We start from the raw sequence: 22,517 nt of genomic DNA, 5'->3' as shown, positions 1-22,517 counted from the left end.
ACTCAGAGGCTTTGTGGTACGTGATTAGTTTAATAGTTTGTGAAATGCCCAAGCCTTGAAAGATGAGAGCCTGGATAGCAAAGGCTACCAGTTCTGAAGATTGAGCTGTAATAAAAGTGGAGGAAAAAAGTAATATATTGCACCCTTCTTTTCACATTTTAGGATAAATTGAAATTCAAACACGAGCTGATTAACTCTTTGGCTGTAGTTTTATGAATGGCTTAAACTGCCTTAGAATCTCATTGCTGCCAGCCCTTTCTCCCTCTTATCTCCAGTCTTTTGATGTCTCTAACATTTGTGTGGCCATCTGGATTAAGGATCTGTACTCCCTCAAAAGGAGCCCCATTACAAAGCAGCTTCATTTTTTAGGCAGCTCATGGGAAAAGGAAGGGCATGGGCTTAATGGATAAAGAGGTTGAAGCAAGGTAAGGCACTGGGAGTGCCAGTGCTGCAAACTAAAAGTTTCAGCTGGGCTTGGAAGCACAGGATTAGGCTGGGAATGGTGAAAGGTCTGCATTTCTATGATTATCCCTTCCTAAAATCCACGCTGTTCCTTCTTCAGTGCTGCCCTTTTTCCCAGCACCCTGGGAGGCAGTGCAGGTACCTCTGCTTTTCAGTGTTCTGTAGCTCCAAGTATCAGGAATCCAACTGGTGCCAGATAATCAAAACCTTCTTTGAGTGGCCAGGGTGGTAGCAGAGCATCCCAAGGCTCCTGTCAACCTGGAGAGGGACAGTCAACTCAATGGATTAGACCAAAGACCATCATAGAATCATAGAATCATAGAATTGGCTGGGTTGGAAGGGACCTCAGAGATCATCAAGTCCAACCCTTGAGCCACTACTGCTGCAGTTCCCAGCCCATGGCACTGAGTGCCACATCCAGTCTCTTTTGAAATATCTCCAGGGATGGAGAATCCACTACTTCCCTGGGCAGCCCATTCCAGTGCCTGATCACCCTCTCAGTAAAGAAATTCTTTCTAATATCCAACCTAAACCTCCCCTGGCACAACTTGAGACCGTGCCCTCTTGTCTTGCTGAGAGTTGCCTGGGAAAAGAGCCCAATCCCCCCCTGGCTTCCAATTTCTTCTTGGTTTCAGCCTAGCTAAGACTGTCATGCTTCCCAGCTTTACCATGTTTGTGACTGTTCTCAAGCAGCCATTAATGCCTTTCCTACATATAAGGCCCTTCTTCTTCTTTATTTTGTTTTACTCCTAGGTGGAACACTGCTCACAATTTCTGGGGTGGGCTTCAGCCAAGATGCTGCCCTGGTTTCTGTTTCAATGAACAGACAAAGCTGTATGGTTACTCACTTGGCAGAGGGGACAATATGGTGCCTGACCCCACCAGCTGCTAATTGGTCTAATGAAGATCTGCAAGATGTCTCTGTCAGAGTGAATGTACTCATTAGCAGTGGGTCACTTCAACATTCCCTCTTTGCAAAAAGGACCAACACCTTTAAATACCAACGAGCTTTGACTCCTCTGGTTATTGCTGTTGGAACAGACATCACAGATAGCAGCCTGCTCTTGAGCATCCAGGGGATAAACATCACTGGATCTGTGGCTAAGCTTGGGAACACTGAGTGTGAACTTGAAGCTCAACGTGTCAACGGGTCTGCAGTGTTTCATCAGTGCTCTTTACCACTGAACAGTCTAGAGCCTGGGACTTTTCCCATCCAGGTTCTTCAGAGGCAGGTTGGATATGCTCGTTTGACAGCAAGACTGCAGACCCTTACCATAACTCCACAGATAACATCCATATTCCCATCACAAGGATCAATCTGTGGTGGGATGTTACTCACTGTATCTGGCATTGCTTTAAAATCCAGGAGGAGTTTGATAGAGGTCAGCCTGGGGAGTAATTATTCCTGTGAGATCCAGCACTCTGCTAAGGATGCTGTTATTTGTATTGTCCTTCCAGGAGCCCATCCTTTGCATTACCAGTGGTTGGCTGAGCTATCTTGGGCTCTTAATGTCACAGTGACTGTCAATGGGATCAGCAGTGTCTGCCTTGGTGACTGCACACTCCACCTTCATGAGCAGTGGACCCCCCTCGTAGATCTGGTGACTTGGGAGACCAAGGGGACATTCACCTCCTTGATGATCAAAGGACAGAGGTTGGCATGGGCAGGTGATAGTCCCGTGGTTCATGTGAATAACCAGGATGTCTGCATGGTAACTTCTTGGAATGAGACCAGCATCGAGTGCCAGGCAGACTGCATTGCCCCAGGGCAGCACAACATTTCTGTGGCCAACAAGAAAAGTGGGCAAGCTTGCTTCAGAAAGACATCCAGAGTTCTCAGCATCCTGCCTCAGGTGTACCTCTTTTACCCCCAGAACTTCAGTACCAATGGGGGTGGCCTACTCACCTTAGCAGGCTCAGCACTGAAAGGAAAGAGAGTGACTTCTGTCCTCATTGATTATCACCCTTGTCTCATTCTCAGTGTCACCTGTGGATCTATCCAGTGCACGGTGCCTCCAGGCAATGGGACTAAGGCTTTGAGTCTAAAAGTAGATGGCATCTTCTATTACCTGGGAAGAATAAGTTACCACAAGGAGTTTACCCCAGCCCTTCTTTCTCTTGTTGCTACTGATCTGCTTTTAACACTGACAGCATCACAGATCACAGAGATGGACACCATCTACATATTTATTGGTGATTTTCCCTGTGGTCAGGTCACCATCACTGACTCTACTTTGCAGTGCTCAGCTCCTCTGCTGCCTGTGGGCCAGTACCATGTGCTGGGCTTGGATGTCTCCAGGGGTTGGGCTTCTTCCAACCTGATGTTCACCTCTCAGCTGACAGTGAGAGCTGTGCAGCACAACTGGGGTAAGTCAGGAAGGCTTGATGGAGCTTCTCCAGAGGGTGAAATGGGAGGGACTGTGGTGACTGGTGAGACACTGGCCCAGGCTGCTCAGAGAAGCTGTGGCTGCCTCATCCCTGGAAGTGCTGAAGGCTTGGAGCAACCTGATCTAGTAGGAGGTTTCTCTATCCATGGCTTGGTTGATCTTTAAGGTCCCTCCCAGTCCAAACCAGTCTGGGATTCTATGACTGGGATTGGGGTTTTTTTGGCATGAAAGCAAAAATTATGAATTTGAAAAATACTTTTGGCATCTGGCTGTTGGACTCAGCCTTAAATCTCCTTTTCTGTCTTTTTCCAAGGTGGCTTGAATGGAGGAGCATTTTACCTACGTGGAACTGGATTTTCCCCAGGGAAGACTTCAGTCACAGTCTGTGGCACCAAGTGTGGATTGTTGGGCAACGTGACAATGACTGAGTTGAGGTGTCTTGCCCCACGCTTACACGGTCAGCTAAGACCCAAAACTTGGCATTGTGTTAAAAATATGCTCTAAAAATCTAGCTTGACCCAAAAAGGGGGAGATCCCAGTGTATTTCAGACCATGGGAAGAGAGAGAAGCATTCCTGGAGAAAGGAGAGGGGCCAACATAGCACTTAACTTCTCTTTTTTAGAGCTCAGTCCAAGGACAGCTGTTACCAGGGGGAGTTTTTATGGCTTTTGTGGCACCATGCATGGGTGGCCACACATGCTTTGTGGGTGTGTATGAGTTGTGGACAATGTCAGCAGTTCCTGTCTCGCATAAAATAGACAGGAGACCTGTAGGGTTGAGCACCAAGAACCCTCGTGGTCATCATGACCATCTGAGTGAACTGAAGTCTCTTAAATGCTTTTTGTCTTCTGGCCCTATACATTTGGTGTTTTGCCTGCATGGTGGAACCATTTCAATGGTGGGAGAAAAGGGGTGGATGACTGGGAGGGTAAAAAAATGTTGCCCTATGGCCAGTTCACACCTTTAGGAAGCTGGAGATGAGGATTTGAATGCCTTGAAAGGAAGATGTGAGCATCCCACAACCAGAGCATCCACTAGAGGGGAGCAGCAGTGAATGTTGTACCATGATCTGCAGCTCACTCAAAGAGAGAAATAACCCTGCCTCAGTTTTGGAGGAAACTCTTCAAAATGGGCATTTCTTGGGATAAGGCATATTTCCTCCCTCTTATCCTTTGTGGACCTGGAAAAAAGGTGGAGTGAGTGGATATCAGGGTAAATTGACAGGATGTGTAGATTTCCAGTCCTCCCAAATAGTCAGAATTTGACAGGATTAGTTCCTGACAAACTTACTCTAATGTGAAATTTACCAATTTTTTTTTGTGCAAAGGTTGGGACAAGGGGAATCCAAATCATTTTTCCAAAATTTTACATGTGCTCCTGTAATTTTGAATAGTTCCTTTCCTGATCCATGAGGAATACAAAATAAAATGTAAGAGGGGAAAGTAAACAGAGCTTTGAAACCCAACCACCAGCGCTCGAAAGGACACACCAAGAGATCATAAAGACTTAACTTATTTTGTTTTAAATAAGATCCAGGCACAGTTCACAAAACTATTTATTATTATTTTTCCAAAAAAAAAAAAAAAAAAAAAAGAGACATGGTGCTGGAGTGCTGGAAAAAAAAAATCAGAGTGAAACCCAGGAAAGTCTTGGTTATTGCAGGAAAACTAACAGAATAAAATGTAATCAAATTGATCCAAACTGTGAAAACATTAATAACTGTGTTCAAAATTCACTGAGTGTAGTAAGTGTCAGAGTGAGCCTGGGGAAAACCATCTTACAGGTAGGACCAGGATGCTTGTTGCTGACACTAGATGTCAGCAAGGGAATGCTGATTCCTGGCTGATGAAAGGATGCTTTGCCTCAGGAACCAGAGGGACCAAAGGGACACAGGGACAGCATTGCTTTGAGGCCAGTTCCAAGAGAACTCCTCTCTTCCCCTGCTGTGGATGTTGCAGTGTTGCAGCCTTGCAAACCTCACCAGCTGAATTCTAAAAATGTGTGTTTGTCAACAGAGTATTTACAGGAAAATGTTGGTTTTGCATGAAAAAAAAATCCTTTTCAGGGTGCTTAAATCTGTATTTGCCAGGCTATTTGTACTCCCTTAGGCAGATTCAGGCTGTGCACATCTACATGTGGAGTTGGTGACTGCATGCAGAGCAAGATGCTTTCCAGCTGGCTTCCCCCTGATATTTCTGGGATTGCACTCCACCACTTAGGGCATGAGTGGCTTTATTAAGTGCAGTTAATCTGGTCTCACCTCGTGGTTTACGTGCTGCTGTTTGCCTGGGGAAGTTTGGCCATTTGGCACTTGTGTATCCAGTGCTCAGACCTTCCCTTCACAGCCTCCTGCATGGGGGAGAGGTGGCAAAGAGACCTTGGGGGAGGAAATGCAGGACCATGAGCCGTGAAGGTGATGGGAAGGAGAGGTCTGTAGTGCCCCTGGGGGTGCTAAAGCTGGATGGAGCAGGCAGGTTGGATGCTTGTCTGACATTTCCTGGCGTTGCTCATGGACCGGGTGATGAGAAGTGAAGAGTTCAAGCTGCATTTCTTCTGTTACAGAAGGCACTGAAGCAGAAATGCCTCCCCTCAGGCCCTGTGGGATGTCAGGTGGCAGCTCACCACCCAGGGTTCCAGCACTGGGTCATGTTGTGTCTGGCTTGCTTAAGATTAGAGATGTTCATGTGGGAATCCCCAGCCAGTCCCTCTGGCTTACTTGTGACCGAATCCCTAGGGCAAGGCTTGGCAGGTAGGAAATGGGATTTCTTTCTCGTTTAACAGGCAGCTTTTTAAGGCAGTCTCAGCAGGATCTATCCATAAGCCTGCCCCACAGGGTCTTCCCACTTGGGTGTTGAGTGGGGTTGCAGCAAGGTTTTGTTTTGATCATTGATAAGAACTGAGCAGATCAAGTACTGAAGCGTGCTTGGTCCAGAGCACAAGCCTGGGCTCTTTCCTGAGAACTGTTTTCTTTAGCAATTTGCAGAAAAAATCAACTCAGAACAGAGCTAAAATTTGAGTTTCACCCTTCAAGCTTAGGAAGAATAATAAAAAAAATAAATTAATGCCACACTCCCTCCAAAGAAAAAAACAAACCCAAAAAAACCCCTTAACCAACCCACAAGGCTTTAAAAGTCTTGGAGAGAGATGACAGGCTTGATCCTGAGATCTCTCCCCTTCTCTTGTTTTTTTATTTCACTCATGTCACAGTGCTGTTGATGTCTGCAGGTACAGCTGTGGATCCTATTCAGCTCGGGTTAAATTTGCAGAACACATGATTAATGCCTGTAGGATTGAATTGTGCTCCTGTGAAAGATGGGGAGAGTGGTGGGAAGCTTGGGGCAGGTCAGAAAGTAGCTGAATATTTCTATCAGGTGATATTAAGGTAGGTACCATGTATAAATTTTGCAATAAGTCAGAACCTGAGGTTGTATATTTGACATTGGGGTGAGAGTAAAGGAGGGACCTTTAACAGGAGGTGAACTGATAAGAAAATCCATAAGGGGAAAAAGCTGAGTGTGATTTGCCTGGTGCTTGGAATAGCAGCTTTGGCTTAGAGGCTGTGATGTTACAGTTCTTGGGATCTTTGTTAGTGAGTCCTGGACCTTTTGTCAGCCAGGTTACATTGCTAAAAATGTAAGGGAGAGGATTTAGATTAAAGGCTAGAAATGAAATGAAGCTGGTTTGAAAGGAAGAGAGATGTGGCTTGGTGTGGAGTTTTTCATATGGGGCAAAAGGAGAGAGAGGAATGAGTCTTGGTTGCAGCAGTGCCCAGGTACCAAGGAGATGAACTGAGCTACAGGGGGATTCCTGGCATGGTAATGGGGGGATTTGTAGAAGTAATTGCAGGAGATGTGAAGAGGGTGGCAACTGAAGCCGGAGTAGAACTGAGGGCATCTGGTGTTCATTGGGGAAATCAAACCAAAGAATCCCAATGGTCCTTTCTGTCCTTCAAATTTGGAAATGAAATTAAGAAGTAAGGAGGGAAAAATAATGCATATTGATTACACAGCAGGAATGTTCTGACAGTGAGGTCTAGAATAGATGCTTGCAAAGCCACCTCTTGGGACTTCTGGAACTCAGCTGTGAGAAATGAATGTCTCATAAAGAGCAATTCTTCATAGGCAGAGGTTGGGCTTGGTGACCTTAACAGGTCTGTTTTTTCCTCTCCTATTCCTTTTTATTTCTTAATTTTTAAGCCTTTTCCCCCTTTGCTAAGCACATGTCATGCCCTGCAGCCCATTCTACGAGTGGTGGGTACCTGGGGATGTGTGGTTTGGCACGGGGGACTCCTTGGGCAGTTGTTCAATCAATCCCTAGCAGCCCTTGGAACTCCTGTAGGGTTTTAGCCTCATCACATGTCTGGCAGTTGTGATTAGACAGTGACCCAGAACCAAAGGCCTTGTGCTGAGCATCCCAGGATCCTGGCTTTAGCCAGAGCATCCTTCAAAGACAGGGTTGGGAGGCAGGTGGTCCCCAACCCATTGTCAGCATGCAGAGATTTGGCTGCCGTTGAGTCTGACCTTAAAAGCCACAACAGGATGAATGCCTTCCTGGGATTGTATTACATGTGGTTAGCAGGTTTTATTTTTATAGAGAAGATAAAGCATAAAGAAACTTCATTCTGAACAGTAACTAATTGAGCAGGGAGTAGAATTTTGTCCCAGAATGGAGAGATTATCCTTTTAGGAACTACTACGTGTGTTGTCATCTTCAGCTGATATTTTATGTTACTGTTGTGGCAAAAGATGATGGATCAATAATGCAGAGAGATATTTGTGTTGGATGGTCAAAAGAAGAGGGAGGAAAGACCAAGAGCTTCTCCTAACTGAGAAAAGTATTAAATCTGGGAGTACAGAAAAAGGAGGACCTCAGGGATTCCCAAAGGAGGAATAAGAATTGGCGATCTCAAGGAGTGGCATCTCCATCAGATGAACAGGAGACAAAATCCCTCCTTCCTATTACTTGAGAGGTAAAAAGGTTTGATTCTGGGGTTTGTAGATTAAGCAGGGTTTTCTTGGACTTGGCTTCCACTGATCTCCTTACAACTCTTTGCACCCATGTTCAAATTTTATAAATCAAAGCTTTTGTTTGCCTTGTTTGAGTTAAAATTTATTTCAGCAGTTGGCAGGATGCAAAGGCCTTGTGCTCCTACAGACCTCATAAAACTGAAATGAAGGCACTGGAGCACACCAGAAATGCCTGATTTCCACATAAGGTATCCAAAGCTGCTGTTCTGCTGAGGTTCAAGGGCTGTGTAGGAAACATCTTCTGGTCACCTGCATTAGCCAGGCCATTTCTTTGACAGCAGCATGGTAATGGGGAAAATACTCATATCCTGAGATTCTGTGGGTCATTTCTAACATTCATGTTGAAATAGGGTGCAGTTGCTTTTCTACCTGGAAAGCAAAGGTCTGCCATGGTCTTCTCAAAACCACAAAAGCAAAGCCAAGCCTCTTTTGATGAGCTCAGCAGTCTGGTTGGTTTTGTTTTTCTATTTTTTTAACCGTGGAATGTGAATTTAATCTGCCTTTCGCCATCCAACTTTGGAGGGTGATCAGACATGAGAAAAGTAGTCAACACCCCACGCTTCTCAGTGTTTAGGAAGCATTTGGACAATGCCCTTAATAATATGCTTTAAGTTTTGGTCAGACCTGAAGTGGTCAGGAGGTTGGACTGGATGACTGTGGTAGGTTCTTTCCAACAGAAAAAGATTTGTCTTCTCTTCTCTTCTCTTCTCTTCTCTTCTCTTCTCTTCTCTTCTCTTCTCTTCTCTTCTCTTCTCTTCTCTTCTCTTCTCTTCTCTTCTCTTCTTCTCTTCTCTTTTCTTCTTCTCTTCTCTTCTCTTCTCTTCTCTTCTCTTCTCTTCTCTTCTTCTCTCTTCTCTTTCTTCTCTTCTCTTCTCTTCTCTTCTCTTCTCTTCCTCTTCTCTTCTCTTCTCTTTCCTCTTCTCTTTCTTCTCTTCTCTTCTCTTCTCTTCTCTTTCTTCTCTTCTCTTCTCTTCTCTTCTCTTCTCTTCTCTTCTCTTCTCTCTCCTCTCCTCTCCTCTCCTCTCCTCTCCTCTTCCTCTCCTCTCCTCTCCTCTCCTCTCCTCTCCTCTCCTCTCCTTCTCCTCTCCTCTCCTCTCCTCTCCTCTCCTCTCCTCTCCTCTCCTCTCCTCTCCTCTCCTCTCCTCTCCTCTCCTCTTCCTCTTCCTCTTCCTCTTCCTCTCCTCTTCCTCCCCTCTTCCTCCCTTCTTCCTCTCCTCTCCCTCTCTTTTCTCTAGACACAAGGCTCCTGTGGGAAATGTAAGACACTTCAGGTGGTTCTAAACATAATTTCTGGACAAGAAAATCAAAATATATTCATGGTGCCATCATTTCTTTAGGATTCTCTGTCTACTACTTATCTCTTTCATGCTTATATCTAGGTCTTTGAGGCAGAGATTGTGTTTGGTTGTGTTTGAATGGATGAAGAACAAGAGAATTGTCACTGGATAAGATGGGGAAGGGATTAAGCATATTGCAAAATGTGTGAAGATGTGGGTGACGTTTTTCTTATTCTAAATCCAGAGAAGAAAAATACAAAAAGATTGTGAACTCTGTCTCTGAAGTTCAGAGTGAATGAAATGCTGGGTTTTAATATTAAAAAAAAAAAAAAAAAACTGCAAACTTTAAACAGCTATAAACTTTTCAAAAATACTCCATATGAAATAGTCATTTTTAGTAAAAAAGTGCTTAATCTTTTCAGATAGGAAGTACAGAATTTTCATATTTTTACCATTTCAAAAACCATTTTCAGAATAGCTTGGGAACCCAGACATTCATTGGCAATGACACTTTCCCAGGAAGCAAGATATCTTTTGAACTAACTGGAATTTTAGAAAGCAAACAAACAAACAGAAACCCTCTTTTGTTAAGTTCCCATTGATTGCACTTCTAATACTGAGAAACACTCTTGGTTACCACAGTCCACACTTGTCAGGAGTTCATTACAACTGTTTTATTAGTTCAGGATTATTGAAAATTCTCAAAAAGTCTTCACATGCTCAGGGTCTTGAGAGAACAGTTTTGATCTCTGGCATGGCTTAATGTTTAAAGGATTCTTTTTTTTTTTTTTTTTTTTTCCTCCCTAAATTATTAAAAACAAACATTTCAACTGATCTGAACTTCAGTGACAGTTCCCAATTTTTTAAAAGCATTTTTGTCTGGGTTTAAAAGAAGAACCTAATTTCTGCTCACACCACTTATTCCTTAAATATACCTCAAAGCAGCTGCTGCTGTTATTTTCCTACCTTGTCCGTGTAGCCAAGCTCAGACCAAGTCACACTTAGTGACAGAGCTCCCTGAGTTCCCTGGTAGCCCTCCAAGCTGTGGCAAAGCTTTAAATAAATTTATTTCTGGATTTCAAAGCTGTGATAGCCCTTACATTGTCATATCTCCCTGGTAAGAAAAAAGTTTGTGCATTACTCCATGGTCCATCTTCCCCAGAAGGATGTCCTTGCTGTTGTTTAATCACCTGGATGGAGCAATTTGATCAGGTCCAGACTGATGCTGGCTGCACAAAGGACTTTGTATGCTTGCAAAAAGCAATAAGGGCTGAAGGGGTTGCTTGGAGAACTCTTCATCCTCAAAAACTGTGGGAAAACAGTCTGTGGAGGCTTAAGGATTCCATGTGCACACCAATATGATTGTATGAAATCGTTTATTAACAACTTGCACTCACTTACATAGAGAAGCCTTGTTTACACCATCTTATCATGCAGGTGGCTTTGTATTCCAATTGCACAAAACATTCTCATGGAACCATCTTCTCACATAATTATTTTCCTCTTCTGTTGCCAATTAAGTTATCTCTTTCCCAGTAGCTCATTCTCAGAAAGCCTCTAACTAGGCCTCAATAACCATTAACCCAATGTGGCCTAAATTGAAGTAAGTCAGGATTGCTCACAACCTGGATATTTCTGAACTGTTTCCCCAACAAAAAAGTGTGCCCCAAAAAGCAGCTTGGGATGTGCACATCAGGAATCTACATTGACAAGGGTCAATTGCTAAAGATCTGGTTAATGGCAGTGGTGTGTAGGCTGCTTTGGGTTATTTTTTTTTCCCTCCTCTTGTCTTTGCAGCATCTCTGGCTGTTCTCTGTGGCCTGACACATCCTTCTGTCGACTGCCAAGAAGACAGAGCCACCTTTATTGAATGTGATGTCCAAGTCACAGTGGGTTCCTACCAGCAGAGAGAATCTGTGTCTTACCTCTATGTCTGTGAGGACAGCCCAGCCCAGGGGCATTGGAGGGACACGAAACCCCCCCAGAGACATTTTGCTGGACTCTTTGCCAGGTTGGTGCTGCCTCCTTCCAACTGCTGAATGGGTCCATCCCTGACCAACATCCCCCAGAACCCTCCCCCCCCCCATCCCTACCTTTTGCAGGATTGGTTCCTGCCAAATGCTGGACTTGAAGGAGAATTTCTACTTCTTAGGATGATGCCAAGAGAGCAATTTAACCTTCAGACCACTAGAGAGCTCTGCTGGGTTGTGAAATCTGTTCCTTGGGTCTATCAAAGCATCTCGAGTCCCCCCCCCTCCTTCCCTCCCAGCTTTTCAAAGTGTTTGAGAGACATCAGAAAATCCATCTCGTAAACAGCCTGCTTTGTTCCTTCTTAGGTTTTAATATTTATCTTCTGATCCAAAGCAACATCTGGTGGATGCCAATGGGGAAAAAGATTAGGCATTATGAAAAGCAGAAGTTTTTTTTTTCTTTCTTTCTTCCTTTTTTCTTTTTTTTTTTTTCTTTTTTACCCCTTCCTCTCTCCAAGCAGTTTCATATGTAAAAAGTCACAGAGAAAATTCAGCAGTCTGTGCAATATTTACTCAGGCTTTGCAAATCCAAGGCCAAGTCACCCATGAGCATAAATTGGTACTTTTGCCTTTCATGGAGGTGTGGGGGGGTTTATACCTGCACAGCTTCTACTTCCAGGAGGAGGAGGGAGGCCTGAATTCAGGAATAAAGAGGTGAACAATACTTTCCAAAAGACATGAAAGAAATGGAAAATGGGAATGTCATTCCAGCATTGCTCTTGATTTGCTAGACATGGTGAAACTGTTCCTGGCTGGTGCCTGATGCTCCAGTCCAGGTATTGTAGTGGGGGTGCAGAGGTTTGGTGGTTGTCCCTATTGGGTCCTTATGGCACAGCTGGTGTTGTGATTCCCCAGAGGGGAGATCCAGATGTCCTGTATTGAGAGAAGAAAACCAACTAGGATACACTAAACAAAACCAGCAAGGCATGAGTTGCACTGGTTTTTTTTATTTATTGCTGTTTTGCTTAAAAAAAAAAAAAAAAAAAAAGTGGGTTGAGGTTTTTGTTGATTTTTTTTTTAATTATTTTTTTTTTGAAGAAGAGGTTACAGCATCTGCTTTCTAGTCTGGCATTTCCTCCCCACTAGCTTTTGAGCTCTGTTTAAATGGACCTAGCTTTTTTTTTTAAAAAAGATGGATGTTTTATGAATTATGAAATTCTTGTCAGTTTTGAGAAAAACTCTGTTAATCAGAAATTATTTTCCTGTTGAGGGGGAGAGGAAGGCAGGTTCTGCCCTATTCTGTTGTTTGCCAGGAAACCTGCAGGTCAGGCAGCAGATAGCTGGCCAGCCTTGTCCAAAGTCACACTGTGAATCAGTAATGTCCTACAGCATCCTAGGAGATGGGATAGGGACAGTTTTGTTGGGGGAGGTGAGGCAGGGAGACTTATAGGCAAGAAAAAAAAAGAAACTTGAAATTAAACTAATTTTTTCACTTCTGTTCCTCCCAAGATGACTTGTTTCAAAACAAGAAGCTTCAGGAGACTTGAATTTGAACTGAATTTTTCTTTTCTTTTGCTCACATCAGTGTAACCCCAACCAAAATAAACAACCAGCTTGAGAGCAACAGGGCACCCCAATATCCATCTCTTTTTTTTTTGTCTTCTTGTTCCCTGGGTATCAAAACTGTGCTCAGCTCTTCACTGGTAAAAGTACATCAGCAATGAGTGTAGTTGTGTCATTATGTTTTTTCTTCTTGCTTCTTTTCCTACTTTGGAGCTGCTACTGTGAAGACAAAAGTCCTGCATCTTATTTGCTGACTGCTCCTTCTTGTTTTTCACTGTGTTTTTGTCCAATTTGATTTGGAATGTCCCAGAGAAGGGGTTTATTATTCCTGCAGGAATCCTCTCAGGAAGATATTTCTGAGTCAAATAATTCCACTTTTTCTTACTGATTATTTTCCCATTCTTCCAACTTCCTCAACCTCTTTTTTATTGTCATGAGAAGCTCTCATGATTCTCTAGTAGTTAAAAATTAAAACTTGGGTTGCTCAGGAGTTTTCCAGGTTTTTTTTTGTGGATTTTTTGGTGTAGTTTTAATTTTTTTTTTTAATTTTTTTGGGTTTTTTGTTTTTTTGTGTTATGGTTTTAATGGTGAATCTATTTCTAAACTGGGTCTTGTTGAAGGAGAGGAGGGGTAGAGAAGATTGACTGATTTCAGGTGCATTTCTGATCTGAAAAATCTGGGGAGATGTAATGGAAAGAAGACCTTAAAGTCCCCAAATTAACTATTTTCAAAGCTTTTGAAAACATTTTTTCAAATTTTGGTTCAGAAAAATGCTTAATTTTAAGTTTAAGTTTAATTTTCAAAATACTACCAGAATTTCTAGCAAAGTGTTATAAAGTTAAAATAAAGTTAAAATATTCAAACTAGAAAAGGACTATTTTGAGAATTCCTGAAATAATACTCATGGATTGCTGTAATTAATTGCAGTATCTAATAATAAAAAAAAATCATGGATTTGAAATCTGAGAAAATGTTCAGCAGTGAAGACATTTGTCTCAGGATGGGGACAAAACTACTGAAATAATTTCTGGCTTAACACCACATGAAATGTCTCTTTTCTCACTAGATTTATATTGGTTTGAGTAAAGCTCTTGTTAATCTAGTTTCTAGCATAGCCTGTACTTAGTAAACACATAGTAGCAAATGCACATTTCTTAGAAGAGGAGCAAGTCTTGCCATTAACATCACTGCTACCAAGAGAGGTTCCTGAATTCCCTCTTTTTCTAACATTACCTTTAAACACTGCAATTTTTTAGTGGTTTTCCAGTGGATGAAGTTACCAGAGGACAAGAGGAATTGGTTTGTTGCCTATGAGCAAAACTTAGTAAAAAGATGTGAGCAACCACTCAGTGCTCTTTGTATCCACTTAAGTGCCTGAAAAATTGGGTCCATGGCATGGATCTAGCCAGCAACACCTCTCTTCTGCTCATAAACCAGTTGGATATTTAAAAGATGCAGATTTTTAACTCTAGAATTAAAATAAGTAGTGTGCAGCCTTGAGAGATGGCCCAGACCATTGAATTATTGTACAGGACAAGAGCAGTTCTCAAAGTGTTGGTGTCAAAAGTCAGTGTGGTTCCCTATGGTTGGCTTTTGGTTATTGATACAATGGAGGGAAAGGTTTATTTAAATATAGAAATAAAAATTCACTGTTAAAAAGGTTCAGCTACTTGTAGAAGGCTTTCTTTCTTTGTAGTGTCTGACATGGCTGCCTCCTTTAAGACTTTAACCATGACAAATGAGAACAAAACTCATAACCCCGAAATGCACTGTTAGAGAATCTCCTTGTACAGTGGGCTGCCAGGTCCAGCATGGTTTGAAAAGCTCAGTTTCATAGAATCACAGAATAGTTTGGGTTGGAAAAGACCTTTAAGATCATCAAGTCCAACCTTTAACCCAGCCCTGCCAAGGCCACCTCTAAACAAGGTCCCTCAGCACCACATCTCCAGGGCTTTTCAATGCCTCCAAGGGTGGTGATGCCACTGTTGCCCTGGGCTAGGGCTTGACAACCCTTTTAGTGAAGAAATTGTCCCTGCTAGGCAATCTAAACCTTCCGTGGCTCAATTTGAGGCCAGTTCCTCTTCTATTGTGAGTTACCTGGGAGAAGCAACCTGTACCCACCTCACTACACCATCCTTTCAGTTAATTATTGAGAGCAAGAAGGTTTCTCCTTAGCCTCCTTCTCTCCAAGTTCTCTCCAAGTTCTCTCCCAGTCCTCTCCCAGAACTCCCAAGTTCTCTCAGCAGGTCCTTATAAGAGACACCTCCAGCCCCTTCACCAAATCATCCTGATCACCACCCTCCTGGCTCTGCTCTGGATGTTGTCTTTCCATTTGGGTGTCTTTCGGTAGAACCGAGGTCTCCTAACTTCAGCACTTTAGAAAATCCTTTTAGATGGGGCTGTCAGGAACCTGAAGACCTCTGAAAACCTACCCAGCTGCTCCTCTGTTTTGTAAACTCTGCCCTTTCTTAGGGAACCCAAAAAAAGTCAGATAATTTCTGAGTTGGTGTTGTTCTAACTTTCCAATCTCCTTCCCCCAAGTTGCAGGCACGTGTCTGATGGTGAGGTGGTGAGAGAAGGGAAGAGGAGGAATGGCCAGGGAAGGAATGATAAGTAGCATTATCCTGGCTTGATCCCAAGCCTGCAAGAAGTAAATTGGGAAGTTTTCCCCTCATTTGGAGGTTGGTTGGGTCCTATAACTCCCTGTAGCAAAATGCTACTGAAGTCAGGAGCTGCCAGCAGCAAGAGCCAGGAAAAAATATTTCTTGCCCACCACCTTTTCTATTATTTCTTCCCCCAGTGGAAGGAGAGGTTTTGGAGCAAATGTCTGGGAGTACAACTGGCACATATATCGAATCTGCTTAGGCTGGGCTGTTAAGTAAGTTTAATTAATTTACTAAGTTAATGTTCCAGTGCTAGCAACAAAGCATCATTGCAATCAGCTGGGTAGCAGGAATTGGAACCCCTAAATGAGCTCATTTTTTCACAGTTGGAATTAGGGACCAGTTAGCCAGTTGTGTGGGTTTTCCAATTTTCCCCCCCTGGCCCTAAGGGAGCTGCAAGTTATTCATGCCCTATTGCTAAGTGTGAGTAAGATGGGGAGGAGGGGGGACACAGGAACAAATCCTACTCCTTGTAGGAGTAATTCTCCATCTTTGATCTCCACACTGCTGATTCCTGAGCTGTTGTCTGCACTTAGCTTTTGGTCCTGGGGTGGCATTTGCTCCTCTTTGTAACAGTTTGGGGAAGTAAGAAGGCATCACTGAGAGATATTTACTGCATGGATTTTCATCCTGAGTGTGTGCAGATAAAGGGGGGGGGGGAAAAAAAAACCCACAAATAAACAATAAAAGAATGGAAACAAAATTACAGAAATTTGCAAAGTTTGACAAATGGTGGCCAGGAGTTGCCACAAGCTAATGGCTTGCAATGATTAATAAGAGTAAAAATAATTGCATTTCATTAAGATTGATGACACCCCATTTAACCTCCCTTCTCGTTTCAGCCCTAAAGTGGAAAGAGATGAAGTTCTCATCTATAATAGCTCCTGTAACATTGCCATGGAAACTGAGGCAGAGATGGAGTGTGAGGGAGCTAATCAGCCAATTACCGCCAAGATTACTGAGATATGGAAAAACTGGGGCCAGAACACTCAGGTATAATCAAATCTTTTTTACAGACTGATTCAAACTGCTTAAAATTAAATTTGTAATATTGTGTACATTTAAAGGGGGCGAAGAAAAAAAAAAAAGAAACAATTTAGGCTGAACAGCAGCAATATATAATATTAAATGCTTTCCAACTTTGAATAGCAGTTCTAATGCAGTGCAGCTGAATTAATGGTAAGCTCTGGTTAATCATGGATTTTATGAGACATAAATGAGCTTTACCTTATATTTTCTGGGCAATGCATATGTTTTTTGAGGCTCTTCTTTCTTTTTTTTTTTTTTTATAAAAAATTCAAGGTCTGTTTTAAAAGTGTTATTTTCTGTTATTTGAGTAGAAGTAAGAAGCCATGAGGTGGAGTTTGAGCTCTCTGGCAGAGACAACATTCAGCATTTGTGTAGCTCTGGTTATATCTTTGTTTCTCATCCGGATCTGAAGGAAAATGGGAGAATCTTCCCAGTTTTACGTGTGGGGATAGCATGAAAAAAAAGTCATCTGCAAAGTGATTTTTATTTAACAAAAAACTATGAACTAACATCACTGTAAGGCTCTGTACCTAATACAGGGATCTAAATCCTGTCATTGCAAGCCTGTATCACCTATACCTGTATCCAGATCTGCTCACTGCAAGCCTAAAACATCCTTTAAGAGTCCCTGGGGTGTTGTAGAGTTTTTGGGGTTGTTGAGCTGAAGTACTGGCTTGTGCCACCCATGAGAAGAAATTCAAAGGGCTGGATATTTGGTGAGCATTAAACATCATTCTGTAACCAGCAGCTCCTGAGGAGGAGTGGAGACCCAGCACACCCAGGACAGTGCAGGTGGGAAGAGTTTAATGCCTGACTTACCAGAACAACTTTGTTTGGTTTAATCAAATTATCATACAGACTTCTTAGCATGGTTGAGACCTAGGAAACTGGTTTGTTTGGTCAGGAGTCATATTAAACCTATTGGGGTAATTTCTAACTGCTATCATCCATGAGATTTCTACCACCCTAGAAGTAGCTGCAGTGTTCTGGATGAGTTATTTTGGTGTGGCAGATTCTAGACCTTTCAATAAGCCAAAAGTCTCTCAATATTCAAATATTCTTTGTAGTATGTTACTACTGCTGTTGAGTATCCTAAAATACAATTGCTTTCTTCCATTCTCTTGTTTTAAGCCTGTCCTTGGTCTGTGAAGGAATGTCACACTTAGGCTTTTCCTTAGAAATTTTTTTCTAGTCAGCCTTGCTAATTATGCTGCCAGAAACCTGCCCAGCTAAGAAGAAAACCAAGCCCCCCAAATTTTCTAGTTGGCAACTGCAGGAGGCCAGGGAAGTGTTCAGCTGAGTATCAGATCAAATGGTAACATCTCTTTTAATTCTTATTTTCCTTTCTGAACGTGATAAGGGCATCTCTACAACCCTAAAGCTGGGGCTGTCATGTGAAGAAACTATTACCTGCTCTTGGCCTTGATCTGAAGAGCTCAAAAGTGCTCCAGTCTCAGTGATGAGGTGATGCAGGTTGTCTTTTTGGCTCAGGTAGGAGGAAAAATAGGAAGAAGTAGTAAGGTTTGTCCCTGTTGTGTTTTTTTCTGCTCAGAGTGGGGAAAATAAGGGAAGTCCTGTGTGTTCTGAATCAATGAATTCTTTCAGGGAGAGCAGGAGGAAACCTGGGATTTACTGCTGCTTAATGAAACCAGAGGGCATTTGGAATCATTTTATCCCTCTTCCCAAACCTGGCCTGGGTGAGCTGAACTGGATGGGTGGGGAGTTCAGATAAATGGTTTCAATTTTGGTCCCTTTCTAGCTGACAGCATCCCTTTAAGATTTACGACCTGGTGCAGCGTACTCATGCTTCAGTGTAGAGGTTTAAATCATGTCATGGGAACTGGCCTTACCTTTCCAGTGGAAATAATGGTCCCCAGGTTCAGCACCAAGCAGTGTAATGCATTAATAGCACCACGTGCCTTAGGATAATGGTGCTATTAGCAGGCAGCACAACTCTGTGTACAAGTAATGGGACTGCATCTCTTTCCATTAACATCTGGCACTTCTACTGCACTCTCGTGCAAGGATCTCAAAGCACTTGGTGAAAAAAAAAAAGGATCTGATTGTAGCTGTTCTCAGAGTAGTTACATTATTTAGTGTTTGGTTTTCTGCTTATTCTTCTGCCAGCTGAGTGATGCTCGGGCAAGCTGGTGTCTTAGGGCTTGGTGGGAGGGTTGGGGAAGAGGTGGTGAGGAGCAGGAAAAACTTCAGGATGGCATTGGAAGTAAAAAAAGGCACTGAGGAAAGGTTGGCAGAGGTTTGTGTTATCAAGAGGATGGAGGAGGCATTGGCAAGAAGAGGGAAGAACCTCAGTTCAGCCAAATCCCAATCCTTCAAAGCTTTGGTTCTAGGGACTTGAGTCTAAGGGATATAAGGATATAAGCTTTAGGGTAAAGTCCTTATATTCTTCAGTCTTTATAGGATCTGTCCATAATTCTGAAAGTTATTAAAGAAAAATATTAATATGATTAATTGGGGTTTGGGAGGTTGAAAATAAGGCAAATGCAGACTGTGAATGTGACAAAGTTTTGCAGCAATCTCCTGGTGGGACAATGCCAGACAGAAGGCTCCAGAGATCCCTGGAAAGGAGCATGGGGGAAACATGAGAGAAGCCAAATGACCAAATATCCCCAGTAGCAGGGAACCAGAGTCCCAGGAGGTGGTGGTGATCTCTTCCAGGTCCATCTTTCTATGATGGATTTAGCAGCCCTGGTACCAATAGCTTCCAGCCACACAGTGACACTGAAGAGGAATTCAGGTGTAAGGATCCTGGTGTCCAGTGAACATCAGACACACGTCCATCAGCTTGAGCTGCCTTTGACCAACAAGAGCCTTGCTCTGGACATATTCCATTTTTCTCTTGTCTGGCTCTACAGAACCCTATCCCACTGTGAATTCACCCTGGATCTGTCTGGCAGCTTCACTAAGAATTGCATTAAATGCCTGTTGTAACTCATCCAGGAATCAGACCTTAGCCATGACTTTGGGTTTTGAATGACAACACATTGCCAGACCCATTCCTTCATTTTCCTGGTGCCATCCAAAGCATATTATATCCATTCCCAGGGTGTTCCTCCACAACCTGTTGGAATTCCAAGTGAATGTGTAAACCAGGGACACCAAAATTATCTGAAGAGATCAGCAAACACCACAAGTTTTCTTTCTCAGTGAGCTAATGAGGGGGTTAACCTTTGAAATTCCTGTCTTGGATTCACAGAAACTCCAAATATGAGAAGATCATTGTACCTAGATACAAACTCCTCACGGGTGTATTTCCTTCCTCCTATTTCTTTAATTCCTTTCCCCCCGGATAAATAGCCATGAAGATCTTTTTTAATGAAAACTGAGAGCTTAGCTTTAGACATCTTATTTTTTTTTTTGATGATCTGCATGAGATAGCTCAGCTTAATTCTTCTGGGAAGAAAGCTCTTCCACCTCTGACTTCAACAAAGCTTTGCTTGAGAATGGAGCTGAAGCTATTGTGAAAAATGAGAAGGTTACTTTTTGAAAATAAACCTTTCCTCTTCATGCTGCACTTGCTGCTCCTTGGAATCAGTCACTGCAATTTATGGTCTAGGTTGAACCCCTTTGAAAACTTTTGGGCAGGATGCTCAGCCAGGGGAATACTTGTATTTTCTGGGAGGTGAAAAATTCCTCAGTTCAGGAAAGATATTGAGATCCTGGAGCAGGTCCAAAGGAGGGCAACCAGGCTGGTGAAGGGACTCGAGCACAGACCCTATGAGGAGAGGCTGAGGGAGCTGGGCTTGTTCAGCCTGAAGAAGAGGAGGCTCAGGGGAGACCTCATCGCTCTCTACAACTCCCTGAAAGGAGGTTGGAGCCAGGGAGGGGTTGGGCTCTTTTCCCAGGCAACTCTCAGCAAGACAAGAGGGCAGGGTCTCAAATTGTGCCAGGGGAGGTTTAGGTTGGATATTAGAAAGAATTTCTTCCTGGAGAGGGTGATCAGGCATTGGAATGGGCTGCCCAGGGAAGTAGTGGATTCTCCGTGTCTGGAGATATTTCCAAAGAGACTGGATGTGGCACTCAGTGCCATGGTCTAGCAACCGCAACGGTGGTTCAAGGGTTGGACTCGATGATCTATGAGGTCCCTTCCAACCCAGCCAATTCTATGATTCTATCCTTCACTTGTGTTTTGTCCCTTGAAATCTGGCCTCTAAGTTGCTGCTTGCCTGGCTCTAACCAGCTGGGTTCAGCTCTGAATCCTGAAATTTCTGGGACTTTTTAAAGTTGCTGGCTGGAGATCTGTGAGTTGCATAGCAGATTTTATGAGATTTGAGTTCACCAGCTTGTCCTTTTCCTGGGGTCTGGATGGTGTCCCAAGAGAAGAGCTTTTATGGCTTTCTTTAGAAACTGATTTATGCCCTTACTTCAGTTTTTGTTTGAGGTGTTTGCCCCCATATGACTTAATTAGGTCATGGAAAGTAAGCAGCAAGCTTTTTGCCCCTCTGTTGCAATCAGTATCATTAGTGGTTTAAATTTGCTTCATTATTATCCAAGGAAGAGTTACAGAATTATTTTTTATATCAGTATATAATGCAATTTAGCCTGCTGAAATGAGAGGTGGGGGAAAAAGAAGGGAAAAAAAAGTTCAGCACTGATTGTATATCCCACAGGACTTAATTAGTCGACAGTTGCACGATGCACTGGATAATGGGAAGACATGAATTAAATAATAAAAAAGAAAAGAAAAGTTCTAATCCTCACTCCAGTACCTGTCCACTTCCACCTTTGGCTGCATAATGAGGTGTCAGCTACTCTGACACTGATGAGACCTGCACAACACCCCCATAACACATGTATTAAGGATGCTCATGGGAAGGTTTGACCAGGCTTGGATGTTTCTGAAGCCATTATGCTTAGTGAGCCTTCAGATTATTATTCCAGATCACTGGACCAGACCTAATCATCGTGCAAGCATGCTGTTGGAGCAGTGGTTCCCCATCTCCCCCTCCTCTTCTGGCCCAGATGGGTGATAAAATGTTCATTGGAGGGCAGATGCCACGGATATGAAGTCAATCATAGGGAAGCTGAACTGGTACACTAGCAAATTCTCTACAACCCAACCCTCCAGGGGTGCCTATTAAGGAGGAGAAGGCTAATAAAAAATAACTTACTAGATAAAAAAAAAAAAAAGCCATCCTGGATTATGGCTCTGCCTGGGTATGCTGTGCTGCCTTTAGTTTGTTTTTAAATAGGGCATTAAGGGAAGATCTTGAGACTTAAGAAGTAGCTTAGAGTACTGAGGATCTGTGAATTCTTAGCTTGGTGACTGATATGGGGATAACTGCTTTGCTCAATTCTCAGCCAAAAAAAAAAAAAAAAAGGGGAAGGAAAAAATCCCAGAAAGTCTGTAGATATGCACAGTCACCTTGGAGACCCCCAATGTTCATCTTCCACTTAATGTTATCAGGAGTAGCTCTCCAAATCCCTTTGAATCCTCTGCAGATCTCAGAATCAGTCCTTTCTCTCCTTTTTTTTTTAATTTTTAAAAAAATCATTTTATTTCTTTTCTTATTTTTCCCATTTACTGGCTCCCCAGATGCCATGGTATTTGGAGGGAAGAAGTTAAGACAATTTTGCCTGCTGGAGATATTTGATGCTTTATACAGGTGACAGATCCTAAGCAGCTTTGTAGGGAGCATAAAAGGCTCTCTGGAAGCACAGAGCACCCTGGACATGAAGAGTTGGTACTTTATTTTTCAGAATTGATGCCAAAAATCTTGACCATGTTGTCTGCCTGTGAGGGTTGGAAGTGCCAGGAGGTGACTCTCCCCTCCCAGAGGAGGCTCTGTGTGGTTTACATAGCTCTGTCACTCTCATTTTCCTGCCAACCTCATGTGTGGTTGTTTGATGGGGCATTTTTGAGGGTGAAGGGCTCACAGTTGCCTTATGGACATCTGTAGGCTTCTATTTTGTGGTATGATATGTTTACAAGTATCTAATTAAATAAAAAAAATATATAAAAAAAATTCAGTGACCTAAAAGAGAAGGTTGGGTGTTGTCTTCCAAGCTTTCTTCCCTTTGCCTTCTGAGCTCAGTGCAGCCCTGGCAACAACCTCTCATTCCACTGCTCTGTCCCTTTGGTGTCCTTTGGTTGTCCACCTCCACCTGCCCTTCTCCT

The 22,517-nt window shown here is 42.9% G+C and overlaps 1 protein-coding gene across 1 annotated transcript in view; it reads left to right on the top strand.

The window, feature by feature from the left end:
• The window catches only part of PKHD1 (PKHD1 ciliary IPT domain containing fibrocystin/polyductin), a 272,533-nt gene that overhangs the window by 49,417 nt on the left and 200,599 nt on the right, over positions 1-22,517 (top strand). Inside the window, exons 32-35 of the mRNA XM_030448416.1 lie at positions 1,216-2,829; positions 3,163-3,306; positions 10,951-11,164; positions 16,192-16,342. Of these exons, the coding sequence (XP_030304276.1) occupies positions 1,216-2,829; positions 3,163-3,306; positions 10,951-11,164; positions 16,192-16,342 (2,123 nt within the window). The remainder of the gene's footprint in view (positions 1-1,215; positions 2,830-3,162; positions 3,307-10,950; positions 11,165-16,191; positions 16,343-22,517) is intronic.

The sequence above is a fragment of the Calypte anna genome, chromosome 3, assembly GCF_003957555.1.
Source record: "Calypte anna isolate BGI_N300 chromosome 3, bCalAnn1_v1.p, whole genome shotgun sequence".
Lineage (NCBI taxonomy): Eukaryota > Metazoa > Chordata > Aves > Apodiformes > Trochilidae > Calypte > Calypte anna.
The sequence above is the reverse complement of the archived record's forward strand: the minus strand, read 5'-3'. Positions and strand labels throughout refer to the sequence as shown.